At 41.6% G+C, this 24943-nt stretch overlaps 2 protein-coding genes across 12 annotated transcripts in view; both read right to left on the minus strand.

Annotated features, from left to right (window-relative positions):
• The window catches only part of LOC108148721 (sterile alpha motif domain-containing protein 5-like), a 169847-nt gene that overhangs the window by 70947 nt on the left and 73957 nt on the right, over nt 1–24943 (minus strand). The window contains exon 5 of one of the 10 annotated variants that reach the window (XM_017268367.2): nt 7949–8005. The exons of 7 other annotated variants lie outside the window; for them this stretch is intronic. In XM_017268367.2, the coding sequence (XP_017123856.1) occupies nt 7964–8005 (42 nt within the window). In that variant the 3' untranslated portion in view covers nt 7949–7963. Of the gene's footprint in view, nt 1–7948; nt 8006–20223; nt 24211–24943 lie in introns of those variants that run through there. 2 more of the 10 variants (XR_005977599.1, XR_005977598.1) reach the window with 2 other exon arrangements.
• LOC108143825 (poly(A) RNA polymerase gld-2 homolog A) lies at nt 8688–16871 on the minus strand. Of its 2 annotated transcripts, XM_041709052.1 has the most exons (4): nt 14138–16871; nt 12708–14071; nt 12040–12303; nt 8688–11971 (listed from the first exon to the last, which is right to left on the minus strand). In XM_041709052.1, exons 1-4 carry the CDS (start codon nt 15393–15395, stop codon nt 10784–10786), a joined length of 4074 nt encoding a protein of 1357 aa, XP_041564986.1. In that variant the 5' UTR covers nt 15396–16871; the 3' UTR covers nt 8688–10783. The 2 variants fall into 2 exon arrangements, with proteins under 2 accessions (XP_041564986.1, XP_017123851.1); XM_017268362.2 differs by having other exon boundaries at nt 8689–11971; nt 12708–16868.

The following is a 24943-nucleotide window of genomic DNA, read 5'->3' on the forward strand; positions in this document are numbered from 1 at the left end:
GCTGACACAGGCAGTTAAGCTATTTTGTAGGAAAAATGTTGAAAATATGAAAACCGACAGATTGACAAAGCGATGACTGAAGAAAAGATGCCGACACAAAACCCAAGCAGAGGTATTTTTTCAATTTATTTTCATGTGCACGCCAGAGCGCATTTTCATGCGTAAGCGAATGACAATCACATGAATAAACCCACCCGCAAAACAATTTCAACTGAAGCGCATACTAAACGTAGGCGTGAGCTGCCAACTAAAATCAATGAATAGAAATAATGAAATGTTTTCACACAGCTGAAATCGAACAGACAGCAAAGGGAAGCTAATCTTTAACATACAAGTTTGATTGAACTAAGTTTGCATTATATTGCAAATATTATGGCAAATAACAAATATATTGTAAATTCTTAATTAATAATTGCAAATGTTATGGCAAATAACAAATATATTGTACATTCTTAAATCGCTGAAACTGGTTTGAATTACTAATTTAATATTAAAGGCAAATTTATGAAACATACAAAGTTTGAAAATGTTCACTTAGAGAAATTAAATTAAATATTTTCTTGTTGTTGTGAGTAGAGTAATTCTACAGGACATAGATTTTTTTAAAAATCATTTTATTTAACGTTACTTAGAGTAACAGTTTTTGATTCAAATTCCAAGCCTCCATGAAATAAAATTCAGAGCCAATAAATATCTCAAGAGTTCACACTTCCATCTGATGATTTTCTAATTTAAATTTAAATCTTTTCCCAAAATCAATCTATAAAAGATTTTCCACTAGATAAGCGTACAATTATCATTTCAGTTCACGTTTAAGGGGAATATTAACTTTGGGAAGAAAAGGCATTTTCCTGGCCAATATTTTCCCCCTAAACCTAGTCGAAATGTGATATTTCCACTTGAGTTGCCCAAGTCAATTCAAGCATCATCAAATAATGTCTAGCCTGGGATCTCTCCAGCTCACGACGACGACTGTCAGGTCGACTTGATTAGTTCCTGGACACACCATACTATACCTTCCATCGTTCCATTTTCCATTTGCAACCCCCCAGTCAAGTTTTGTGTATATATTTTCAGGGGTGTCCTTCAACTTTGGTCGCTGGGAATTTGCATTTTTAATTCGCCTTTTGCCATTTTTGCATAATTCGATGTCAACGTGTGTCAGTGGCAAGTTTTGTTGTAGCCGCTGCTGTTGCCGTATTTATTTTGCTGTTGTTGCCACGGCTGTCAGCTGCTACGGATCCTAACCATTCTGTCCCATCCGAGCAAAACTTTCTGCCCAAAAGCAAACCCCAGCGAAATTGTCTTGTCAGTTAGCATTTGTCGCTGTCTAGCGGGAATTTCCAGTGAGTTGAGCTGGGGGAATTTATATACAATTGCATAGCTGAAGGCGCATTTAAATAAAATAAACAACGGAGCGAAACTAAACAGGTCTCGCAAAACTTTTGTCACACTCATAAATATTCATAAATTCCATTGGCGGGGGTAAGAGCAAATAACAAAGTAACAGTAGCATATTTTCCATTTGATTGCCTTCAACCATTTTTTTTTGTCCTTCGTTGGCTGCGTTCACAGCTCGCGGCCTTTGAAAATAGCAGTCAATTCTGGGTGAATTGCGCCCACCTCTTAGATAAAACTCATTAAAGTGGAACTTCTGCAGTGATAAGAGATAATAATAAACAAGACAACAAAGCAAAATAAATGACAACCAGGATGGTTTACAAGTCACTTCCGTTCGAAGCGGTTCCGCCGCTTCTGTCTTTATCCCCACCATTTTTCCCATTTTCCCCATTGTTAATGAAGGCCGTCGTGTGATCTCTATCAAAGTTTTCCTCTCGACTTTGATGATGTTTTCACAAATCCCAACCCGCCGCCCGCCCCCCTTTTTGGAAAAGTGTGGGCGTGTTGCAGCTGTGCGAGAAGCAACAACTAAATTAAAATTTACAGCACTTCAAATGGAAACGTGCCTGTTTTATTAAATCAATTTTTACGACGAGCTGGCCAAGCAAAGGAAAATGGAAAATCCTGTTGTAAAAACTGAGTTTTCCCGTTCGGCCAAGTTGTTGCTCCTGTTCTTGTTGTTGTTTTTGAAATAAATTAGACATTTAATGATGACCGCAGGCTGTTTGTTGATTGCTCCCTCTCCGGACCCCTGGACTGATGGAAAAGTTGCGCATTTTTACAGAGATTTATTTAATTTAATTGAAGTTTTATTGCCATAGTCAGCGTTGCGGAAGAGATAGCAACTTAACTTAATTCCGGAGTGAAGAAGACTTTAAGCAACTTCAATTTTCATCTTTGGTTTGGATATTTTTTTCTAAATAACTCCCAGGTTTTGTGGTTTTATTTAAATTTTTCTCCCATTTTATACACCTTTCCTTGTGGCCTAATTGAATTAGACAAACATAAAATGCAGAAGATTACTTTCACTTGAGCGCCTTTAAAGCTTTCGACACTCTTAGAAAAAGAGGATAGGATCTCGGAGAATGAGTAAGAAGTAAAGAGAAATGGGGGCTTGGTCAACGGAGTGAAGTGCCTGCGTTTTGCTAATGAAAATAACGAAAGAAACCCAGACTTTCCTTAATGCACTTCACAAATGCAGAACAATGACTGGAAAAAAGACAGGAACAACATCAAGAGCGGAAAAACACACACTTTTCGCATATGAATTTCAATTTGCAAGCGCCTTATACACATGCACATGCCCAAGAGTCACATCCCAAGGACAACAGCCTCAACTCTCACACACATACATACACACCTTAAACATATACCTATAGATCCACACACATACACGTTCAGGCCCATATCCTTACACCCACTTTAGAAGTCGTCTGTCTGTGTCAACAAATTGCAGCCAGTCAACAACCTTTTCGCCAAGTTTAAGGTAATAAGTTGTGCACAAAAAAAGTAAAGTTGAAGCAAAGTTAAAAAAGGAACACATTGTCTACACTCGCAAAGAAAGCGGAAGAAAATTAAGAAAAGAAAACTGCATTTGACAAACAGAACGTTGAATACCGCAAGGAATCTTTAAGGAAAACAGCAAAAAAAGGTTAACAATGAGCTTTATAAAATGGGGGAAATGTTTAATGAAAAAAAAAGCTTTTTCTTTAATATATATAAAATTCCACTGAACATCTGCCCAAAAATATTTTAAAGACAAGACATAATTAACAAAAAGGAAATATTTATACATAAATTAAATAAAAGTATTTAGTTATAATTTTTAAATTAAATTAAAATGTATTTCAGTGCAAGAGCTCACGACAAAAACTATTCACACACGCCCACTTATCCTATGAATTCCTGGAGGCCAAGATGCATATGCATAAGTTATGACTAAGTAAAGTTCAGGAACCCAAAGAAGAAGATGGAGTTAGACTTTAAGGGGCTGAATGTTCCGAACTTGGCTTTAATTATTTTCAGCAGTCTGACTGCAAATCATATTAAAACTTTTCTCTTTTTCGTGTTTGCCATTTGCCAGAGACAAAGGAAAAGGAAAAAATTAAGAAACTTTGTGCGCCGCAAAATGAACTGTGGAAAGTGTGACCCCATGTATCTCACTCTATATCCCACTGGCCGTCTCTTTTCATTCGTATACATCTCGCTTTGTCTGACTGGAGTCAGACAGAAGGAGTCTCGCATTAACAGGACGAGGAGCCTGGTAGCAGGACTCTCCACCTAATTATTATGCTATATGCGTGCGGGGTGCAAAACAAACGCACAGACGGCCCCAGAAAGAGGCAGCAACATGGTGCTAGAAAGAGGCGGCAATACAGGCAAAGCGTAAGAGAGAGCTCGAGCACATAATAATAAGTAGAAACCCAACTGGGAAAATGAACACGGACCAGAACTTGCACTTGGACTTGGATTTGTGTCCTAGCCATTGTGTTGTGACCACCCATCTTTTCTCTTCCAATTTTTATCCGCCACACCCATTCCCCGCTTCGGTTTTATGCTATTCCCCAGCTACACATTTTCGATTTCAATACAAATAAAGAAACTGCCCGAAGAAAGCTAGAAATTGGCAATGGCACCCGCAAAAATATGGAGGCGTAGACTACGGAGTAAACTGGGAAAACTTTTCCTTTCGGCCAGCACTTAAGACCCACAAGGAGCTGATGAAAAAAAACCGCAAAAACAACAATAACAACAACATCATCTCGAAATGCAATTAAGTCTTGTAGCCGGAAAAATCTCTGTTGGAAAGTCCGAGTCGAAAGGCGTTGAGGTTTTCTCTCCCACAAAAATTTCAGTCAGCTCAATAAAAATTGCGAAAAGGACTTGAGTTAATGCCCACACAAATAAAGAGTGCAAGGGAGATGGGATGAATATTCGCTCACTCACTCTAACTGCAACACTGCACTCGCAAAAGGTATTAAGCAAAAAAAGCCAGCGAGCCAGCCAGATAAAAAGAATGAGTAAGAAAAATTATTATTTCACATTTAGCACGTAACGCACATAAATCCTTTTAAATAAACGTTTGGCACGTTTTTTGTAATATTCCTCGCTGCGCGAACTGCAACGTTGTCCAATTCCAGCAAAAGGACGCCAGACTCCAGGTCCAGGTAGCAGTCTGAGTCCGGGCAGACACTTAAGCCTTATCCTTGCCATCGCAACTCGGAGACTGAGCAGAGTGCCGTTTTAATTTCTTTTCCCTGCCAACAGGATGAATAGTAATAAGAGGTTGCCTTTTAAAGGGCCGAATTATTAAATACTCTTAAAAAATCATAATAACTGTGCAAGGAATTGTAGTTTTTTCAGAATTTAAATACGTTTTTTTAACTATATTTAAAGTATTATTTTTAATAAGTTGAACATTGAAGTTGACATTTAAAAAATTTGGAAATACATTCAAGTAAAAGCTCTTTAACAATAAAGCGAATAAAGCATAATTAAAAATTTCTAAAATTATATTTTTATTATTTTTGGTAGACGATTCCGTGTTATTATTCAAAAATAAATTACAAATATACCACAAAAGATCTTCATTAAAACACCTTTTTTTGTTTTTGTTGCTTTCCAACTTTCAAGACTTCCATTATCTAACTCCTCAACATAATCACAATACCCTCTAGTTAAGGCCACAAATTACTTAAAACAGCAGCAAAGAATGAGCGGGAATCTGCAGAAGGGTCAGCAGAAGCAGCCAGCAAGGATTATGGCATCATTCACCATGGCGCATGCAAATGGGCACTGAAATTAATCACGACGGAGAGCTCCGGAGGAGCTGACAGTCGGCAGCAGAACCATGACCACCGGCATCCGTAAGTTGCTTTTTAATTGATCGGATTCACGAGCAGCGGCGACAACTCCTTCGAGCAGGACAAAACTCCTTGGGTCGGCAGGCAGGCTTCTTTCCTGCCACTAATTGCAGACGCTTTTGGCTCTGGCTCTGGCTCTTTCTTTCCTTGGCACATTCATCATTCGAATAACTATAACAAAAATTCATAATCCAGCATGGGAGAGTGGGGCGCTAAATGCAAATGATATGCCAGACACTTGCGATGGCAAAAGTTATCTTCTGCATTGCAGATAGAGCGAACATCCGCCCGAGTCCTGTGACTTTACTTCACTTTTGCGAGATCCTAACGACTGACACGTGAGAAGTTTTTAACACGTACACGAAGAGGCCAGAGAAATTTACGAGTTGCTGCTGCTGCTGCTGCTGCTGCTGCTACTTCTCCCACTTTGTGATTTATTTTCCAGAGTATGAATTTCCTTGAAGCCGCCTTGTTTTCACATTATTTTTTCCCTTTTCCCGTTTTTGTTACTTTTTGCTTTAATTTTTATCACTCTCGCCCAGTCTGTGGCTGTCTGAAGGTGCCACACAGGTAGCACGCGATAAGACTGGCCGTTGCACACTCGAAGCGGAAAACCGCAGGAGGAAAATCCCGGGAGGGAGTGGAAAATAAAATAAAACTGAAAGCCACGGCACAAGAAGGAAATGCAAAAAATGACACGAAATCGTTAAGCGACAAACCAGCAACTTCGACTTGAACTCTGCCGCAGAGCTGACACTTGCAACTCCACCTCATTTTCCGACTTACCACCCCTTTTCTTTTTCCCGAAGCGTCTCCTCCTCGACTAACAAGCGTGCCCAGGCAACGGAAATACTTGCCCCCGTTCGCGGCAAGTGTTGCGGCGATAAGCAGTGCCACGCCTACTCAACCTCATCCTCAGCCCCCGCAGCCATAGCACCACCCCTTTAACTTGGCTCGCACTTGAAACGATATGCAAATGTGCATGTGGCAACCCTTAGGGGGCCAGGTAAACAAGCGACCCTCGCCAAAACTCTTTTTGTAACTCTTCAACATTCCCAAATAAAAAAGAAACAATTTATGTAACGAACTACACTGATAGTCGAAATAATAGCACCACTATTTGCCAATGCATTTCAATAAGCTTAAACTGCAATTCCTCTCTCGTATGTTTTAAGCTTTAAATATGTAGTTTCCAAAATAGTTTCCTTGACATTTTAAAAATATTTTTCTCATATTTCTAAACTCCATTTTATAAAAGCACATTCGCGTTAAATCCAATTTTTTATTAAAAATTTTGTTTTTTAATTTAAATAATTTTAAGGAATAAAGAACAATGAGTTCAATTCCAGTGATATTTTCGCGACCACAATTGTGCAACAATAAAAAATCTTTATCGATAGATTGTTAGGGGGCCATTCGATGACAGCGATACGACAGGGATATGGATTGCAGCTAGATATATTCGGGCAGATATGGATATGGATATGGATATGGACAAGGATGATGAAGGGCTGTATTCTGCATGAATTTCAATTTTCGCATAAACAAAAAATGCGGGTAATTTGTGTGTGCGTGGATTTTTGCGATCGATTTTGTTGCCGTCGGTTGTCACTCTTGTCACACAAAGGCAACTCTGGCGTGTGTGTGTCTCCGTCCCACTCTCACCACATACTCGTTCCCACACTCTAGGCTTTTCAGAATTTTCCAGCCTGAGAGGCAGGACATGCAGCTTTTTCTGCGGTTGATTTAAATTGTCTACCCAGAATTCGCCGAAAAAAAACGGAAAAAAAGAGAGAAAACCCGTCATATGAAAAATGCATAATAAATGAGCTTGATTGCCGAATCGGCGGAAAAGGCGGCGGCAGTGGGCGTGGCTGCGACAGTTCAAACACGCCTTAAAGCTTTATATAGTAAGGCAACTTTCCCCGCGTTTTACATTGATTGATTTTTGTTCGTTGTTTCTTTTTCGAATTGTTCTAGCCAAGGCGTTTAACTATCTATGGGGGCGTGGACATTACAGAAATTGAGTTGTTTTAAATGCGCAGGGCGGAAACGGAAAAATAAACTCAAAACTAGCCATAAAACAAGGGGAATAAATTCCATGGCTGGGAACATTTAATGTCGTGTGTCATAAGTTTTTTTTTTTTTATGGTCGATCGTAAAATAGGGTTCCCCAAATAATGTGGTCGCCAAAACAAATAGATAGTCTAAGTACATTCAATATACTCTTAAAATTGATGTGGAACACAAACTTTTTGTTTTAAATTTTATTTCATATTTCATGGATAAACTTCATTTTTATTTTTTAAGTTTAAGATCCTATTCTTTCTGTGTAAATACAATCAAGCGTAACCAAACAAAACTAAATGCGTGTTTTAAGCACGGGAAACATTTCCACAATTTGGCGCAGGATTTGAAATATTTAATGCGTTTCTAATTGTGCGGGAATGCACACACATGCGAGTAATTCGCCCACAATAATCTACATTGTATAATGCACGGCATTTATCACAAAGTTGAAATGATTTATTGTTTTCAAATTTAAATTCTCTCTCTCTCTCTCTGAATTACGCTAAGTGCTTTAGCATTAGGCAAACCAAAATAAGGCTAAAAAAAAAACATTGAAAAACAAATGCATTAAATTACATTTAAAACTAATTAAAATTGTAGACAAGCACTTACGCTAACATTATTTATTATTATTGTTGTTGCTGTCGCTGCTTTTGTCGTAATGAGCTTACCTGCAATTAAAAGAACAAATATACAGGAACAAAATTAGTAAGCTGTTTTGAAAAACCAAATTGCATTAAGGACATTTTAAGTTGATTAAAACAAAGATGGGGAGGTTCAAACTCAATCAGCAGTCACTCAACCTGGCACTCTCCACACATTCCCCAGCCAAGCCAAGCCAAGCCAACCCATTCATTTATTCATTCACTCGTTCACTCTCTTATTCTCGGTTTTTGCAGTTGTCCACCAGCCACCTGCCTCAGGTAATTTGTTGCTCAGTGACCATTGGCGAAACAAAGGCCCAGAGACATACAGTCTAGATGGTAGCAACGCAATCCCATGTCGACTTGCTTGTGTTAGCTGCATCTTTTCCAATCCAAAACCCTTTTTGTCTCTCTGGTGCGTTGTCCATAAAAAAGAGCACAGGAAAATTGAAATGACATCGAATGAAAATTCCCGTACGTGTCCCAAACAATATAAAAGCCAAGACCGAAAACCCAATCCCAATCCCAAGCCCGAGATCCATGGGGAGTAATCGCTCTTTCTCTGCACAGTGCACAGACAAAAAGGAAAATCTCTCATGTGGGCGGCAGCTAAAGAGGATGCAAAAAAAAAAAAAAAAAGGAAAAGTGTCCAAGTAATCGAGCAACTTCAATTTACTCGCTGTGTTGGAAAAATGAAAATTGTGGCCCCGCTTTGCAGCGCTCCCCTTATGATTCCATTTAGCGCCTGGCACGCCAATTACAATGACAATGAATAATTATTCAAGACCAAAGACCAAATCCCGGACAGGAATTTTAATGCAGCAGCTGCTGCTCTCTATTTTTCCCGCCCCTTGCGCGTACAAAAATTGTTCCGTTTCGTGAAAAATATTAATGAAGTTCATCTTCAGCATTCCACGGAGCCAGCGAGCGAGCGCCCTTTGTTGTGCAAATTGTCTTAGCCCGTAGCCCATAGCCCATAGCCCATAGCCCATAGATTGGGGTATAATTCCAATTGCGAATGCAAATGCATTACCATTAACAAAAGACATTAATTACATTGGGAGAATGAAAAATGGCTGAGGGATTTCGATGCACCGTTTAATTGCCAAACATTTTTGCACATATGCACAAATTAGTGTGACAATTGTTCGTTTGCTGCTGCGTTAATGATGATGATGATAATGGCGATGATTATGGAGCTGCTGGCATGCGATATTGCATTGCGTATAACTGCCACCCACCCAATTGCAATCTGAAATCCCAAATCCCAAATCCCAAACCAAATCCCGTTGACAATTTTCGCCCTTTAGGTGGGCGACGACAGGAACCATTGGCATTATATCAATTACCCAACACAGGAATTGGACACTCACTCGTCGTGTTACACCCATGCAACCCCAAAAAGGGCACACAACGCACACACACACAACCATCGACTGTGAACCGCCGCTCTGAAATCGAGCATTGCAATTGATGAAATAATTTGCTGCACTGACATTTTTGGTTGCCATCGATACCGAAACAGATGCAGAATGGCAACAGAGTTTTGTATGGCAAATGCCTGGACTGTCGCTGCCACGCCCACTCCTGAATCATTGTCCATCAGCTACTATATGCCATCCCCTACTATTGCGTAACAGCTGCATCAATGATTTGATTTGATTTCCTTAGATAATTGCCAACTGGAACATGTGCGAGAATTTTGGACATCATCCCAAGGGTGATATTCGATGATGACGGCAACCACTAAGAATTAATCAGGGCCGGAATATCAAATTGAGCATCCTAAATAATTTCATTCGCATATAGTTCGAACACCCCAGAGAGTCCAAGTGTTGAAATGAAGGCATAGAAAGAGAGATTGGAATCAGATTCGGATCTTAATGGCTTGATGATGGATGATTTCATTGGCTTAATTTATAAGCACAGATGTACGAGCTATGAATTATTTTGTTTTAGTGTTTTCGATAATAAATTCCTTTCCCATGAATGTTTAAATTGTGGTTTGTTAAGGGTTTTATATTTTATAATTTTTTTTTTGGCGCTATCATCAGGTTATTTCAAGTTTTTTCGTTGAGTTTGACTACCCAACCATTTAACTCGTAAGCTTTTTTGTGAAGATTTGCGCGGTTTTTAAATTTTTACACTGTTTTGTTACAAAATCTGGTGGGTTTTTTAGTGTTTTTACATTTTGATTTATTTTAAGTTTTTTTTTGTAATGTTTTTTTTGGGTTTATGATTGTTTTTGTTATGTGCAAAAATATACCTGTATAAAAGTAGGAATATTGTGGATGTTGTAATGTATGTTTTCCCTACTTTGTACAAAAAGTGCTTTGCTTCGGACATTTTTTTTTTTACATTTTTAAATTTTGTTTATTTTTTTTGGTATTTTAATTTCAATTGCTACATTTGTTTAGCAACTGACTTGCTTTAAGGCTTGTGAAAACAAGTTTAGTCGTTGTGGTACGCAAACACATGAAACTATTTCTAGCATTTTTTGCAGACTTTTGTGGTTTTTTTGCGACCGACTTTGCGTTGCGATAGCTGAATGTTTGTTTTTTATTTGGTCATTTCACTTTTAGTGAATTGAAGAAATCGGCTAATTCCCTACTATGCATATGTAATTATCCAACGTCAAATTTAAATCGGTTTAAAAGCGCCCGGCAACTGCTACAAAAAACTTCCTCTCAATTTTTTTGTTACATCCTGATCGTGGGTGATATAATATGAATTCTCTGATTTGGCGTATGATATGATGTGTTGTGTGTGTTTTTTGGTTTTGGTTTATATTTTTGGTGAAAGTTTTTAAGCACACGGTGGTTCATCATTGCCTCGCATCTTCTTGGAGGTCTTGTTGTTATTGCCAGCATTTACACTACTGGTTGCATCACTATCCTGAGGAGCACCTTTTTGCTCTGGTCTTCCATTGATATCGCTCCAAATGGCCGTGGTGGCCTTGTCCACCATGAGTTTGGAGGGTCGCGGCGAGGGTCTTTCACTGTTGGATCTGGAGGATCCTCTATTAGCCAGCAAATGCTGCTGCTGATTCTGGCCTTCAAAGAAGTCACTTTCCGATTCCGGCGAAGGCTGTTGCATCAGGATTGTGGGTCCATCATAGCCCTCGAATATGGAATTCAGATTCCTCGTCGTCTCCAGTCTGCGATAGCTGGCCATAAAGATGGCTCGAATGCGCTCAAAGGTATCCGCGTCGTACACCGACCTGGCTGTATTCGTCTGATCGAAGGGCTCTTCGATGCACAGCTCGTTCCACTGGTGTATGTCGTTTTTGGGTGCCGTCGAGGCCCGGCAAATCTCGATGGGCAAAACACCGCCCACGCGAATCGAGATTGCATACTTTCCGTACTCAAATACACTGTAGTAGTGCAGAAAACTGAGCAGCAGTTCACCCAGGGATTGGGTATTCTCCGACTGATACGGATCCATCACCTCGTTCATATCCACATAACCAAAATCGCTGGGCTGCAGCAGTCCAAATTTATCCGGATAAAGCTTGTGCAGGCATGGCAGCACTGGCGGATTGGCTCCGACCTGCAGAAAATGGATGACCATCAGCATGAGGGAGTAACTCGATATGGTCATGTTCTTGGCATTATTGATATTGTGATATTGGGCCCACTGTTTGACGGTCAAGGCCATTGGACGAAGTCGCCACTCCAACTGGGAATAGCAGTACAGCAGATGGGTGTTCCTGATTCCCACCGAGTTATTAAAGTTAATGTCCACCTCCACTTTGTGTCGCCGATCGGTGAATCGAAGTATCGGCACTCGGGCCTCGATCAGATTGAAGTCCTGGAACATATTCGTGCGATTCAGCAGCTCCTTCATCAATTGCAGATGATAGACAGCCTCCATACGGGGATCAGTGTTGGGAATTGTGCAGGCCAGCATGCAAATGTCCATGTCCGAGCATTTGGAGCCAAAGAACGAGATGGAGGAGCCCACCAGATACAAGCCATATCTGGGATAAGTCGTCTGCAGATCGGTGGAGAACTCAAAATCTTAGATTATGTGAAAAAAAAAATCCCCCCAACTTAACTCACCATGGCCACTGTGTAAATGAATCGCCATAGTCGCATCTTGGTTTTATACACATGACGTGTCTGCTGGGCATCGAGAAACTTTCTCCAAATGGAAAGCGAAAGGGGATCCCACTTGTTCTTAGTGACCACAGTTTTCGGTAACCGCTTCATTTCCACCAACTTGGTTCGCAGCAAAAAGCGATCCGCTGGTGTATAACCAAAGAATTCGCGCCAATAGCGATTGTGAATCGCCAAGGGCAATTCATCGTCAGCACTTTCTTCTGGCTTTGGGATTGAGGATTAGGGATAAGGAATAAAATGAAAGGGGAAAAGATGATATCACTGACTTCGGTGACCGAATTTTGTGTTTGTCGTTTTTGTTGTTGAAATACTCTTGATAATTGATTGTTGCTTAAGCTTAAATTTTCAGTTATTTTAGGAAAATAATTATTTAATAATGTACTCAATGGCAAATAATATTCATTTTTCAGTAGAATTTGTCTTTATGAACTAGTTTCATTAATTTGATTCTGATACGCAACGTTGAAAACAATATTATAAGTAACTTTTTTCAAGAATTTATTTCAGTAATGATTGTTGAAAATTATAAAAAAACAACTGTCGGACAAACGGACAAAATGGTAAACAAATCTTTCGAGTCCTCTGTGAATTTATGGATGTGCACCTACCATGATGATATTGGATCTGTTGGCCGCCGGAGCCAATGCACTTTTGCTGGAGCAGGCGGATGGACTGCAGGAGAGATTAACATCAACCGAGATGTTGTCAGCCTCCTCGTTTAGCTCCTTCAAGTGGCTCTTGTCCATGCCAAAGGCATCCTGCTGATCCCGCTGGTCCAGTTTGTAGACCATCTCCTCCGAGGGTTGACTTAACATATCGCCGCAACAACTCATTCCTCTGGGACTGTGATGCGGATGCAGATGATGTGGCATCTGTTGGCACCTGTAGCCGTTGCTCATGCCCGTGTGCTGGGACTTTTTCTCCAGCTCCTTGAGATGGTACATATCGCCGTAGGGCACCAAATTCGGACCACTGAGATCGGGTTCTTGGGCACCGGTGGCCATGGCCAGACAACTGACCATTATCTTGCGCACCACCGACTCCACGGAGGTATCGCTTAGGTCACTTTCGATGTCGTCGCTCTCCACACTCGGTGCATAGCTGGCAAAGGAATGGCCATCGTCGACGTTCATCTCGGAACTGGGACGCGACAGCTGGCACGAGCGGGCGTCCAGTTCGGAGGTGTCCTGCTTGTAACCGAGCGGCTCCAGGTCGGAGGAGAAGCCGCCATTGGCTGGATCCAGACCCAAGTCAGCATATTCCTGGCGCTGATCAAAGTCCGAGTCCAGAGGCTGCTCGCCCTCCGAGGTGGCGCTGCTGGCCGCGGCCGTAGCTGCTCCTCCACCTTCTCCTAGTCCTCTTAATCCTCCTGCTCCTCCAACTCCACTTCCTCCAGATCCTACGATTTCTTCTGCTATTCCAGGCATTGCAACGCCTGCTCCTGCTCCTCCCAGCATCGGTGATCCCGGTGCATAAGTCATATAGTGCCCGGGTTGATAGACATAAGCATCCATGTGTCGGGATTGATAGTAACGTGATTGCTGATGGAACTTGGCAACTCTTTGCACTGCCGCTGGTTGTTGCGGCGGTTGGTATTGTTTATTCACTGGCGCCGTTATGGTCACCGGCCTTTGCTCCACTTGCTGGATGGCCATATTGCGCATTCGGTTTCTTTGGATGCGATTCGGCTGTTTTTTTGGCGAAATGGAGGTGGTGCTCGAACTGGGACGCCTGTCCAATTGGGACTTTGAGGAGGAAGCAGACAGAGATCCTGAAGAATTCGAAGTGCGCTCTTTGCCAAACGCATTCTTGCCGCCTCTTTTTGATTTTTGACGGGTTCTGGAGTAGTTGCTCGAAGAGGATCCCTGATTATTAACATTGGTTGGATTTTGATCGCTGGAGCTGGCAGCTGCTGTTGTGACCACTCCTCCACCTCCTCCTGCTGCTGCGGTTGCTGCTCCTGCTCCGCCAACTGCAATAGCTCCTCCTTGATAACTACGAGAATTCGCCATAAAGGGAGCTTTCAGACGTGCTTTACCTGTCGCACCACCTGTGATGCTGTTGTAAAACGACTTGGAATCCCTGTGGTAAACAGTTGAGCCCGCTGCAGCGGTCACCACCTGTCGTCCTGATCGATGTTCTCCTGGCCTTCCGTTGCGCCAAGGACTGCTCACTTGGGGGGCATTTCCAAGAGTTGGCGTAGCTTCCTCCCTGGTCTCGCCACCAACCGTTGTTGGTTGCGGCAACAAAGGTGGTTGCTGCTGCTGCTGCTGCTGGTGCTGCTGCTGCTGCTGCTGCTGCTGCTGCTGCTGCTGGTGCTGCTGCTGCTGGTGCTGCTGCTGCTGCTGCTGGTGCTGCTGCTGCTGCTGCTGTACGACATGACGACTGGCTCTTGTAATTCCTGGCAATGGAGCAGGATGTAATCCACCCGTGGCCTGGTTTAGGTAACCCGGGTAGATAATTCGCTGGCCATATGGATGCTCAAAGCCCACTGGCATCATTGGTATTCCATACTGTGAGGAATAGGCCTGATTATATGGGTAGTTTCTATCAAACTGCCAGACGGCGTTTTCCGTGTGCCACAAACGTCGCTGGGGTCCAGTGGGCAGATATCCCTGATAGATAAACTGGGCAGCTGGCATGGTGCCCGGTGAACTGGCTGTGAGGCCACTAGATGAAGTTGCTCCCTCTGCTAATGTTCCTGCTGATCCTGCAGGGGCACTTGGAGCTGTCACCGTTGTGGATGGAGTGACAGTGGCTACTGTGGCTCCTCCTGCTGAACCACTGGCGCGTGGCGATGCTGCGGCTGCCATGCCCATGGTGGGCAGTAAAGGCATGTGGGTGGTCAGTGAGGGAGCCGTGGTTCTCACAGTGCGTGGAGTTATTGAATACGGGGTGGGAATATTAAGGGTCACGCCAGCCATTCCACTTCCAATCCCGTAGAGATACTCCATGGAGTACCTGTAGCCACCCGGTGGACGAGGACATGTGTGCACCACTGTGGTTTTGCGCTGCCGTCGTGGTTTCGGATCACTATCCTCTGCCTTTCCCTTGCCAGATTCTTCAATTTCCAAAGATATGGTAGACATATTTGGATCTGGTTCAGTGGTTGTTGTCTTTATAGTGGCGTTCTTCATTGTGGTGGTGGTGGTGGTTGTTGTTGCCGGCGACACTGTTGTGTTTGTGGTGTTGCTATTGATCGCCGCTGTTGTTGCTGCTGCTGCTGCTGCTTGTGCTGCTGGGTCCGTGGCACTCGAGGATGCCGCCGCCGCTGCCATTGCCAGAGCAGTGGACATTGCTACCGATAAGGCCTAATCACGATCCAAACGACATATATCTATATATATGTGCGTACGTTAACGCAGATTGCTAAAGAATATGTTGTGTGTCCGGTACCTCAAACTGTCACTCCTACGAAGCAAAGAGTTGACAGCAATCTGAACGCCAGAAAATGGGATCTCAGGTGGGATAACTTGAATTAAGGCTACGCAAAAACCTTGAACCCAAAGGACGAAAAGTTATAAAATGTGCTGTATTACATCTGCGTTAAAGTGCCGCCCTTAAAGACATCATTATGTATTTTTCTGGTAGTCTGTATATTATAATTTGGATACGCTGATTCTTTGTGCGTGTAGAGGAGATTTCCTTGTTTCGTCGTTTGTCGTTTGTTTACAAAAAATGTCCTCAGATTGACTCAAATTTCTTTCACAATTTATACAATTTTCACTAGGGTTAATCACGATACACACACGTAAAAAAAGTTGCCTGTCATGTGTGCAACTGCGATGGGAATTCAAGAACGTAGTGTTGGTAAGAGATCCATCGATTGTTTTGTAGTGTTGGACAAAAAAAAAAGGAAAGTGGCACACATATCGAACACTTGCACTTCAAAGGATTTTTATTTCAGGATTCACACTATACTTTTCCGGGTGCTGGCAGTCCTTTTAACTTTCTCCACACACCACTTGAGCTAAATTTCCCTGACGCATTGAGTAAAACAAAGAAAGCTTTCGCACACACAAAGCTGACACATTTTTTTTTAAACAAGTAAGAAATAAAAGGAGCAAAATCTGCGCCATCCACTCAACATAGTTCCATTCTAAACCGACTCAGACTCCTTTTCTACCCTCCCCTTTAATGCCATTGTCTTCGCATTACGTTCACAATTTGATTTGCTTATGTAAATTATGAAGATTGCCCACAAAAAGCAACCGCAGCTCCAAGGATTCAAAAATTCAATTCGATTTACCGGCTCAGCCCAAAAAATGCAACCGAAAAAAAAAACGAAGAGAAGAAATTGCGTTCTTCTGTAATTTGAAACAAATCAAATTTATTGCCCCAGACGCAGCGGCGCCATTGGCAATTTTCAGATGCGGCCAGATGCGGTGAGCATATGAAATGAGCCCAGGGAAGGGGGTTCGAATTGGTTTAGTCTACGTGCATATTCAGATACGGGCCCCGAACACTCACATATTCTAATTAGATTTATAACCCAACAATAACTGTGCCGTTCCTCCACAATTTTCCCTTTCCACGGCCAAATTTTTCAAATTTAAAACTTTTCATGAATTATGGTCAGAGTCCGGACTAAAGCGTTTGGGCAGGAACACTGGAAAAAGAGCTTATAAAGTTTTAGATATTCCGGTTGCGAAACAAGTTTTTATTGTTGTATTATGGGCCAAAAGTTAAATAATTCCCATTAGTTGTATGATTTAACATACAAACTAAAATAAATATCTAAGGAAATAAGTAGATCAATTATTTATGTATATTTCTTACTCAACTAAACTTCCAAGTTTTTTTTTCGAATTTTAAAATTATTTGCACTATTTTTCCGAGTATACATAGTCAAGTAGAAAGAGATAAACCAACAATGATAGGACGCTTTGCCATTAACCTTTACTTGGAAATCTGTTGAGTCATGCCATATTAGTGTTCTAACCCTCCTGCGTTATTTCAAACCTCCTGGTTCTGCCATTCTGCTCATTTAATACTGTGTGACGCGTGTTACAGATTTTCGATTTAGCACACACCCAGAGGAATTTTTTTCTGTTTTTGGGATTTTCTATGCCCAACTAAAAATTAGCCTCGAAACATAAATGGCTAGAAAAAAAAGTTTCATATTACATGCAAGCAATTTGGCAAATAAACTGTCAGCAGCACTGAGGGATATACAAAAAAAAAAGGAAAAAGGGCGGAAGGCGTGCTGTAAATATGTACCGACGTAAAGTGTAGTATGCATTGAAGAAGATGCTTGGGCCGGCCATCGATTGAGCCCTGAATTATTCACAGAGCGAGCCAAGGAAAATGCCATGGCCCGTGTCCCCGGGGAAAACGCAGGATAAATAAGGCAGCGGCCAGGGGTGGAGATTCCTGAATTCTGCGTGGGCCCTCGGGGTTGGACGCTCACATTACCAACCCAGCTAAAAATACATCTTTCTCTTCCATTTTCTGTTCATTTTTGTTTTTGGCCCTTGGAAAAATCGTAGGCATTGACTTTTTATTTTTCAAAATCCATTTCGTTATGCTAGAGACAATAAAGCGTGACAGGTAATTAGATTAAACTAATTTCGGGTTCTCTTATTTATTGGCAATCAGTGACGTAACGAATTCTCTTTTTTTTTTTGTTTTTGGCATTTTGGTTAATAATTTTATTAGTGTTTCCCTTGTCAAAGTGGCGGAGTTGACAGCCGTTTGTCGCATTGCAACACTGCCGCCGTATATTTTTGTATCTGTGGGTCCGCTGATGTCCCTTTATCGGGATGTGTGTGCGAAAAGCAAATAATTAATAATTCATGCAACACGATTGACAGTGCGCCCCAGTTGAACTCGTTGGCCCTGCCGCCGTCGGTCCTTTTTTTTCCTGATTCTACTGTACTGTAGTACTGAGCCTCCTTTTTATTTGTGGCACGCTCATAAATTTACAATTACACATGCCAGAGTGGAGCTGGAGCTGGCGCTGCTGCCTGCTTTTGCGTTGTTTTTAATTTAATAAATTAATAAAACGGCAAACGTGACAACACTGGCAACACTGGCATCAAAGTGGCAAAGTGTTGCCATTTGCATTTTTAATGCACTTTACCCTGCAACTCGGCGCGTAAAAATAATTATCAACTGAATCGACGATGAGTTGGCGAAAAACCGAGAGACAGCAACGAGCGGGGCGATTGCAGTACAATTTTTAATTGAATTTTCTCAACATGCGTGTCAACTCTGACACTCTGTCAAAAGCACACCGTCTATTTCAGCTCCACAAATTCAATTTCACTTTCAATTGCAATTGCATTTGCAATTGCTAGCCCCCAAGCTGGAAAAAAGAACCACCAACAAAAAAAAAAATAAGGAAAAAGAAATAAGGAAAACCAAATTTAAACTCCAGCACGGACAATTTATAAGTGCGGCAAAAATTGTACTTTTCCTTTTGGCACACTTTGACACACAATGCCAACTCCGAAGCGGAGAAGCTCCTCACCTGCTGAACGCAGTTAACCCCAATTACAGGCACAAAGACCCGGCCCAGACAGACAGACAGCCAGCCAGACAGCCAGCCAGCCAACTAGGAGCCGGCAGTAGTTAAAATATTTAAGCCACAACAACCAGCAGAGAAAAATGTAAGTAAGATGGAATGCTGCCGCAGGCATTAAAATAATAAGGATAAGGAAGCGGTTGTTAACCACGAAAACGCTCAAAAATGAATGAATGAATGCCGGGCGGGCAGGAGCTGGAACAGCAGAAGCCGGAGTCGCGTGCTCCATTCTCCGGGCAAGTAAGTGGTGACTCTACGGCTCTTTCGGACATTGTTCATTATGCGTTTCCTGTTTGCATAAGACCGAAAAACCCGTAGTAATTGTTCTCCGCCACTGCGGCTGGCAGCCAGCGATTCCCGACTTGCCCCATTGTGCCCGGCGTTAAATTTCGAAAGTTTGCCGCCCGGCCCTCCTCCTGCCAACTACCAATTGCCAACTGCCTGCTGCCTTGAGGCTATTTGACAAAATGAGAAAACGGAGCGACACGGAAGAAAAGTGAAAATTGCATTGCTGGGCGACAGGAAATAGGCGAGCGTTTCTGTTTTCCCTTTTTATTCACTTTACACTTTTAATTATGCAGCGAGCTTGATTTCAGTAACCATTGAAGCGGATTGGGTTGAAACATATAATATGTAGGAATTGGAATTGAACAAACAACAAGTTCTGTTTTAATATTCATATTCCAGCTTTAAAAAATATTTTATTTGTAAGTTTATTTCGTTGTTATGGCAGAAAAAAATGTGTAATGAGGGCAAAATTTTAAATGTGCCAGGTGATTTTATTTCAACCTTAAATTTCTTTTAATTATCATTGCTAAAGTACCTTTTGATTTTATTATTTATGGGATGATTCCTTTTTGACTGTCTTTCAATCAATTTTTTTAATGGTAATTTGTGTTTGGTTGAACAAATCTTAATTATCAAACATTTGTTTACAAATAAATGATAAGTTTCACTTATTTTACTTTCAAATTTTGGGCATTTCCAAATGTTTTTCCCTCCAGAAGGCATTACTCAATGCCATCTGGCTTACGACTCCACTTAAGTCATTTGTCCTGCCCCACAACTAACCGTGTTCGTACTCGGGGGCTAATGAATTCACCTTGCCGAAAACTGTGCCACATTTGCCTGATTAGCTTCTCAGCTGTTGTTTCTCGTGAAGTTAATGCAACCGCCTCGGATCAAACACAATCCACCCACTTTCGACGGGCAACGTACGACGTACGACGTACGACGTACGACGACGACCCACTTACACAGCAAACGGCTCTCGACAATGAAATATATTTTTAATCAAGCCAAATCGAATTCAAAGCAATACACCGGTGGCTCGTTATTTAGGCAAATGTTCGGCCATTAACTACACACAAACACCCAAGAGTCCGAATTTCCAGAGTGGTGACCCTCCCGCACATGGGCCCAAAAATTACAACCGAAAACAAATTGACAAATGTTGCCACTTAATGTGCCGGGGATAAAATGTTAAACAATTTCGTGTTGCGTTTCGTATGCCAAAAATATACAAACTAATTAATAAGAGGAGGAATATCCATGGGAAGACGACTAAAGGAGCCAAGGGAATTGAGTGAGTGAGTGAGTGACTGGCACACGCTGGATTTTATTTGATTTTGTAAAAATTTAATTTCAACCAGGAATTCTTTCTTGGGCGGCAATTTTTCAACGCTGTCTTCGCTGCGGAGTGACTCGCCGTGACTTCCTTCACAGTTTTGCCGAGGGAATTTTGCATTTTGTTTGAATTATTGCCTTCATTAAGATTGCGTTGTTGATTTGCCCAGCCCTCCGCGTTTCTTCTTATTTTTCTGTGAGCGACAGCATGACTCCACCTCCATCCATCCCCCATACACTATATATTTTGCGTATTTCCCAGAGTTTCTCCATTGTTACACCTAGACCTGAACCAGACATTTACTTCTTCTTGTGCCTGTGCCTGTGCCTGTGCCTGTGCCGAGCCTTCCCGCTGTCCAATTATTTCGGTTGTGACTGTGACTGCTGTTCGTCTTGAATGTTGTGACTCTGCACTTGACAATAAATTTTATTCAGCGAACTGGGGGGCTTGTATTTTTAGCTTAATTGTGAATGAAGTTGATCTGCCTCCTCGTCATGTGCCGACATGTGCCCACTCCCCAGCATTTTGTATTTTTTTTTTTCTGTTTTCGGTTCTGCCTACGCGTGTGTAATTGTGCGAAATTCATTCACATGGAAAATTTGCCAGACTGTAACCGCTAAAGTCATAATTATGCGAATATTTTCCCCCTCTTCGAAAGTCGGAGGAGGAAATGGCTTGTTCTCGCCGAACATTTGATTGGCATTGTGAGGGGCCATCAAGGAAAGTGCTTTATTACTTTTCGGGTACTTGAAAAATTTTGGTTAATTAAGGGTTTTGTTCAGTGAGTTTCTTGAAAAATACATATTTAATTTTGTGGAAGTCATGAAATGTTTCTAATAAATTTTAAGCTGCGTTCTCATTAAGTTTTGTACTTCTACAACCAACATTTTTCCCTTTCGACTGAGTCAACTCTTTCAGTTTTTCCTAGCAAATATATTAAGTTAAGCAACTTCTTATGGCTTACTACCATTTTTTCCATCTATTTCTGCCCTTAAGCAATTATCTAAGCAGAGCATTACACATCTGGCTAAGCAGCTTAGGAAATAGTTCCTCTTTAGCCAGAACTTGGACAGAACTAACCGGCTAAAGTATTCAGCTGGAAAGCAGCAACCGCCAAACCAACAAACCAACAAAGCTGAACAAAGCACGAGAGCTGCCATTAAACCACTCATAACCCAGATACTCTAAGGGGTGGTGTGGTGGCGAAAAACAATAAGTACAAATGGTATGGCAGGATGGGGGAAATGGGGAAATGTGGGGAAAAGCAGGCAGCTTGTTGGCCGGTACTTATGCCAAATGCGTTTGCGATTTGTGTCAATAAACGCAGCGTAAAAGGAAAAAGCATGGAAACTCCAGTGGCACAGCAACTCGAGAAGCGAAAGAAATTTCTATTATCTGTGCAAAGTGTGCGCGAAATTGAAAATTGCAGGCTGTCGTCCTCGTCGTCGGTCGCCGGTCCTCGGTCGTCGGCCGTCCTTCGAGCAGCAGTAGAAGCGCTCTAAATTTTCATAGCCATGCCAGTTGATAAACTCTAATATGACATTATGGCGAACGCAGGGCTTTCGCCTTGTGCTCCTTGGCGTATGCCAGCATTTTGTGAAATTGCAATCGGCGGGGACTGGAGTTCGAGTTCGCTGGAAAGGGGAGTCCCATACCATCCCCTCGGATCGGTGCATCGCGGCGATATTGCAACGGGGAATTGCCGCGGAGCGAAGCGGGTTGTGTGTACGCTGTACATAGACAACAACATGGCAACAAGTTTACAAACACATTGCGGTTCCGCGCAAAAGTCAATTACCATTTTAACTGGCAGTCCTCGAAGCTGCTGTTGCTATAGCCATGGATATATGTCCTCCATAGCCATAGCGATATATCTATATGCCAAACTTAACCTGCAGCAAACTGTTTCGATGGGCGCATAAGCCCAGCATTTCAGTCAATCAGTTGGTAATCGATTTCGTCTGGGTGGCATCGAAATCGAACTCTTTAGGCACAGAGAAAAATGATTAGGATGCCGACAAAATAAATTCAATCATAATAAAATCATAATAAATATTATATATTGTACAATCACAAGTTCTGAAACTAAATATTATTGTGGCACGGAAAATGGTTTTACTGGTTTATAAATATTTCTATTGTTTAGTTTTAACTATTTTAAGATTTTTGAACTGATTTCAAAAAATCTTTGTGCATTGAAAAAAAACCAATGATTTAAGAGTTACACTTTCCGTTTCATTTAGATTACATATTTTTTGGCTTGCCAAAGAATTACTTTAAATTGCTCTGAAAATACGTTTCCTAAGATTATTTTCTTAGGGCCAACTTATATTAAAAAACTTTAACTAACGAAAAGTAATCCCAAAGGCTTTCAAATTATTCTTCTCTTTTGATTAACAATATATTTTATTTGGCTTTTTAAAGAATCACTGAAAAAAACCATGAAAATACGACTCTAAAGTATATTTTTTTTCAGTATAGTTCAGGTTTGCGTTCAGGTTCTGGTTCTGGTTCGGGTTTTAGTCTGAGTTTGTTGCTTGAGGTTAACAAATATGCGTCGACTGCTCCCGCTGCTTTTTACGCACAATTTTCCTTTGGCAAAGTTGGCGCTCGGTAACTGGCGCGTTTGTCGAAATTGAATGTAAATATTTATTTTTATTTGCATCTGCAGGCTGCACATGCGAGTGTATCTGTATCTGTATCTTGTTTGCCACTCGACATAATTAGACGATGTCTGTGCGAATAGCTCCGCTCATTCCGTCTGCGGTCGCCGATTGCAAATGATTGCAAACCCGTCATAGATTTACAATATTTACCCATGCAAATTGCCTTGAGCCACAGACTTGAGCGGCGTGCGGGGCTATTGGGTTGGAAATCACGGGGCGTCAACCTTAAGCCGGGCATTCATAATTGAATTTTCATGTTTGCCACACTACCATTACTATTGCTGCAGCATTTATGAGTTAGGAAATTCTAAAAAAAAACCAGAATTATATATTTAACGATATGAGAGAGTGGATATAAAAACTAACAACAACAAACGAACGGGCAGACACGCAATGTTGGGCAGGTCCTGCAAAAGGGTCCTTAACTGCCCGTTTGCTTGTTTTAATAACATAATTGAAAAGTGCTCTGAGCAAGGTAAATGGAATGCAGACGGCAGTTGGCAGCTGGCTTTGATTACAGGGGGTGGTCGTATATGTTATGTAGTATGTTAGTATTGTGGTACTACCCCTATTCCATATTCCGTATCCTTAACTCCGGGGTGTTGGTAATGGTGTCGATCGCGTGTTGTGGCGCCTTGTTAACAGGCGTTTGTCCTTTGTTTAAAAGGTTGAGGTTTATTAGCGTGAATCAATAGGCACGAGGAAAAAAACGGACAACATGGTCCGTAATTAACTGCAATTTGACTCGCGCGATATTGATTCGAGCTGTTCGGTGCATTCCTTGACTTTTAATTCCCATTTTTCGTCCGCAGTGTCCTGCCAGCTTCAAAACTTCGCCAGTTGAATAATGAGCATTCCTGGAGGGCTCTCTGGCGAAAAATTGAAACTATTTTGCATACCATTGGAAGCATTTTAATTTGAATTTCTTTCCAGCAAGTGATCAGCCATGGACAAGGCGATTTCCCTCCCGCATTTCTCCCTAATGGCAGTTGCTGGCCAGCAACATTAAGGATAATTGTTGTAGTTAGCATGTACTCTGGCATTTATAATGTGCTTCATTTATTTCCCCATTTCTCCCGCACCGTCTAGTTTTTCCGCTGCATTCTTATTTTCATTCTCCAGTTTGAAATACTTGGCTCGTTCGTCGCTCTGCTTTGCATATTTCTCTATCGCTAATGATAAAAATGTTGATTATGCATTTCTTTTTTTTTTTCATTATTGCTTTTGGCTCTTTGGGTGTTGATTGCGGTTGATTACGTTGGCTTTGAGGGCTGAGGGAAAACATTTGTGCGCTGGTGATGAAAACCAAGGGTGAGTGATTTTTCTAGGTGTTAATGGATAGCTATTGGCAAGCTGTCTAAAAATATAATCTATTTCTCTAAGTCCGAATTGTTTAGATTATAGTTTTATATTTAACATTACCAGCCACTAACATTTGATGAAAACTAATTTACATGTCACTATTCAATTTCAATCCCTTAAACTCCACTCAAATTGATGGGGCCAAAAGATCAAAAGAAACACCCATCAACATGCCTTCATCATCGCTTCAGCGGCATTTGTAAAACCATTCAATTAGTTAACCCTCTCATCTTTTCGGACCTCCACTAATTACAGTCAGTATGCCACGGCTAATTGCCAAAATGCGAGTGCACGGTAAGAACTTATTAGGACCGGCGGATTCGAATTCGGAGATTGCCTTTCATATCATAATTTCCAATGCCAACACACTGCAAGTCAGTGCCGGCAGATTGTCGATGGACAGATAGACATAGAACCCGATACACAGAAAAGCGGCGGACGGACACAAACAAATTGACGTGCCGACACATCGACTAATGGACATGACTGCACTACTGCACAACAACAACAAACCCAGGCTTTCGCCACCGAAAATGATAGACAAATGCCAAATGGAAACGGGGAAAATTCGCGCTGCAAAGTGAACGAAAATTGCTCGCTTTATGGTAAAAATTGCATAAATAAATCATGCTCTAATATTGCACTTGCCCTTGCAACAATCTG

The sequence above is a fragment of the Drosophila elegans genome, unplaced genomic scaffold (assembly GCF_018152505.1).
Source record: "Drosophila elegans isolate 14027-0461.03 unplaced genomic scaffold, ASM1815250v1 contig_468, whole genome shotgun sequence".
In the NCBI taxonomy this organism is placed as follows: Eukaryota; Metazoa; Arthropoda; class Insecta; order Diptera; family Drosophilidae; genus Drosophila; species Drosophila elegans.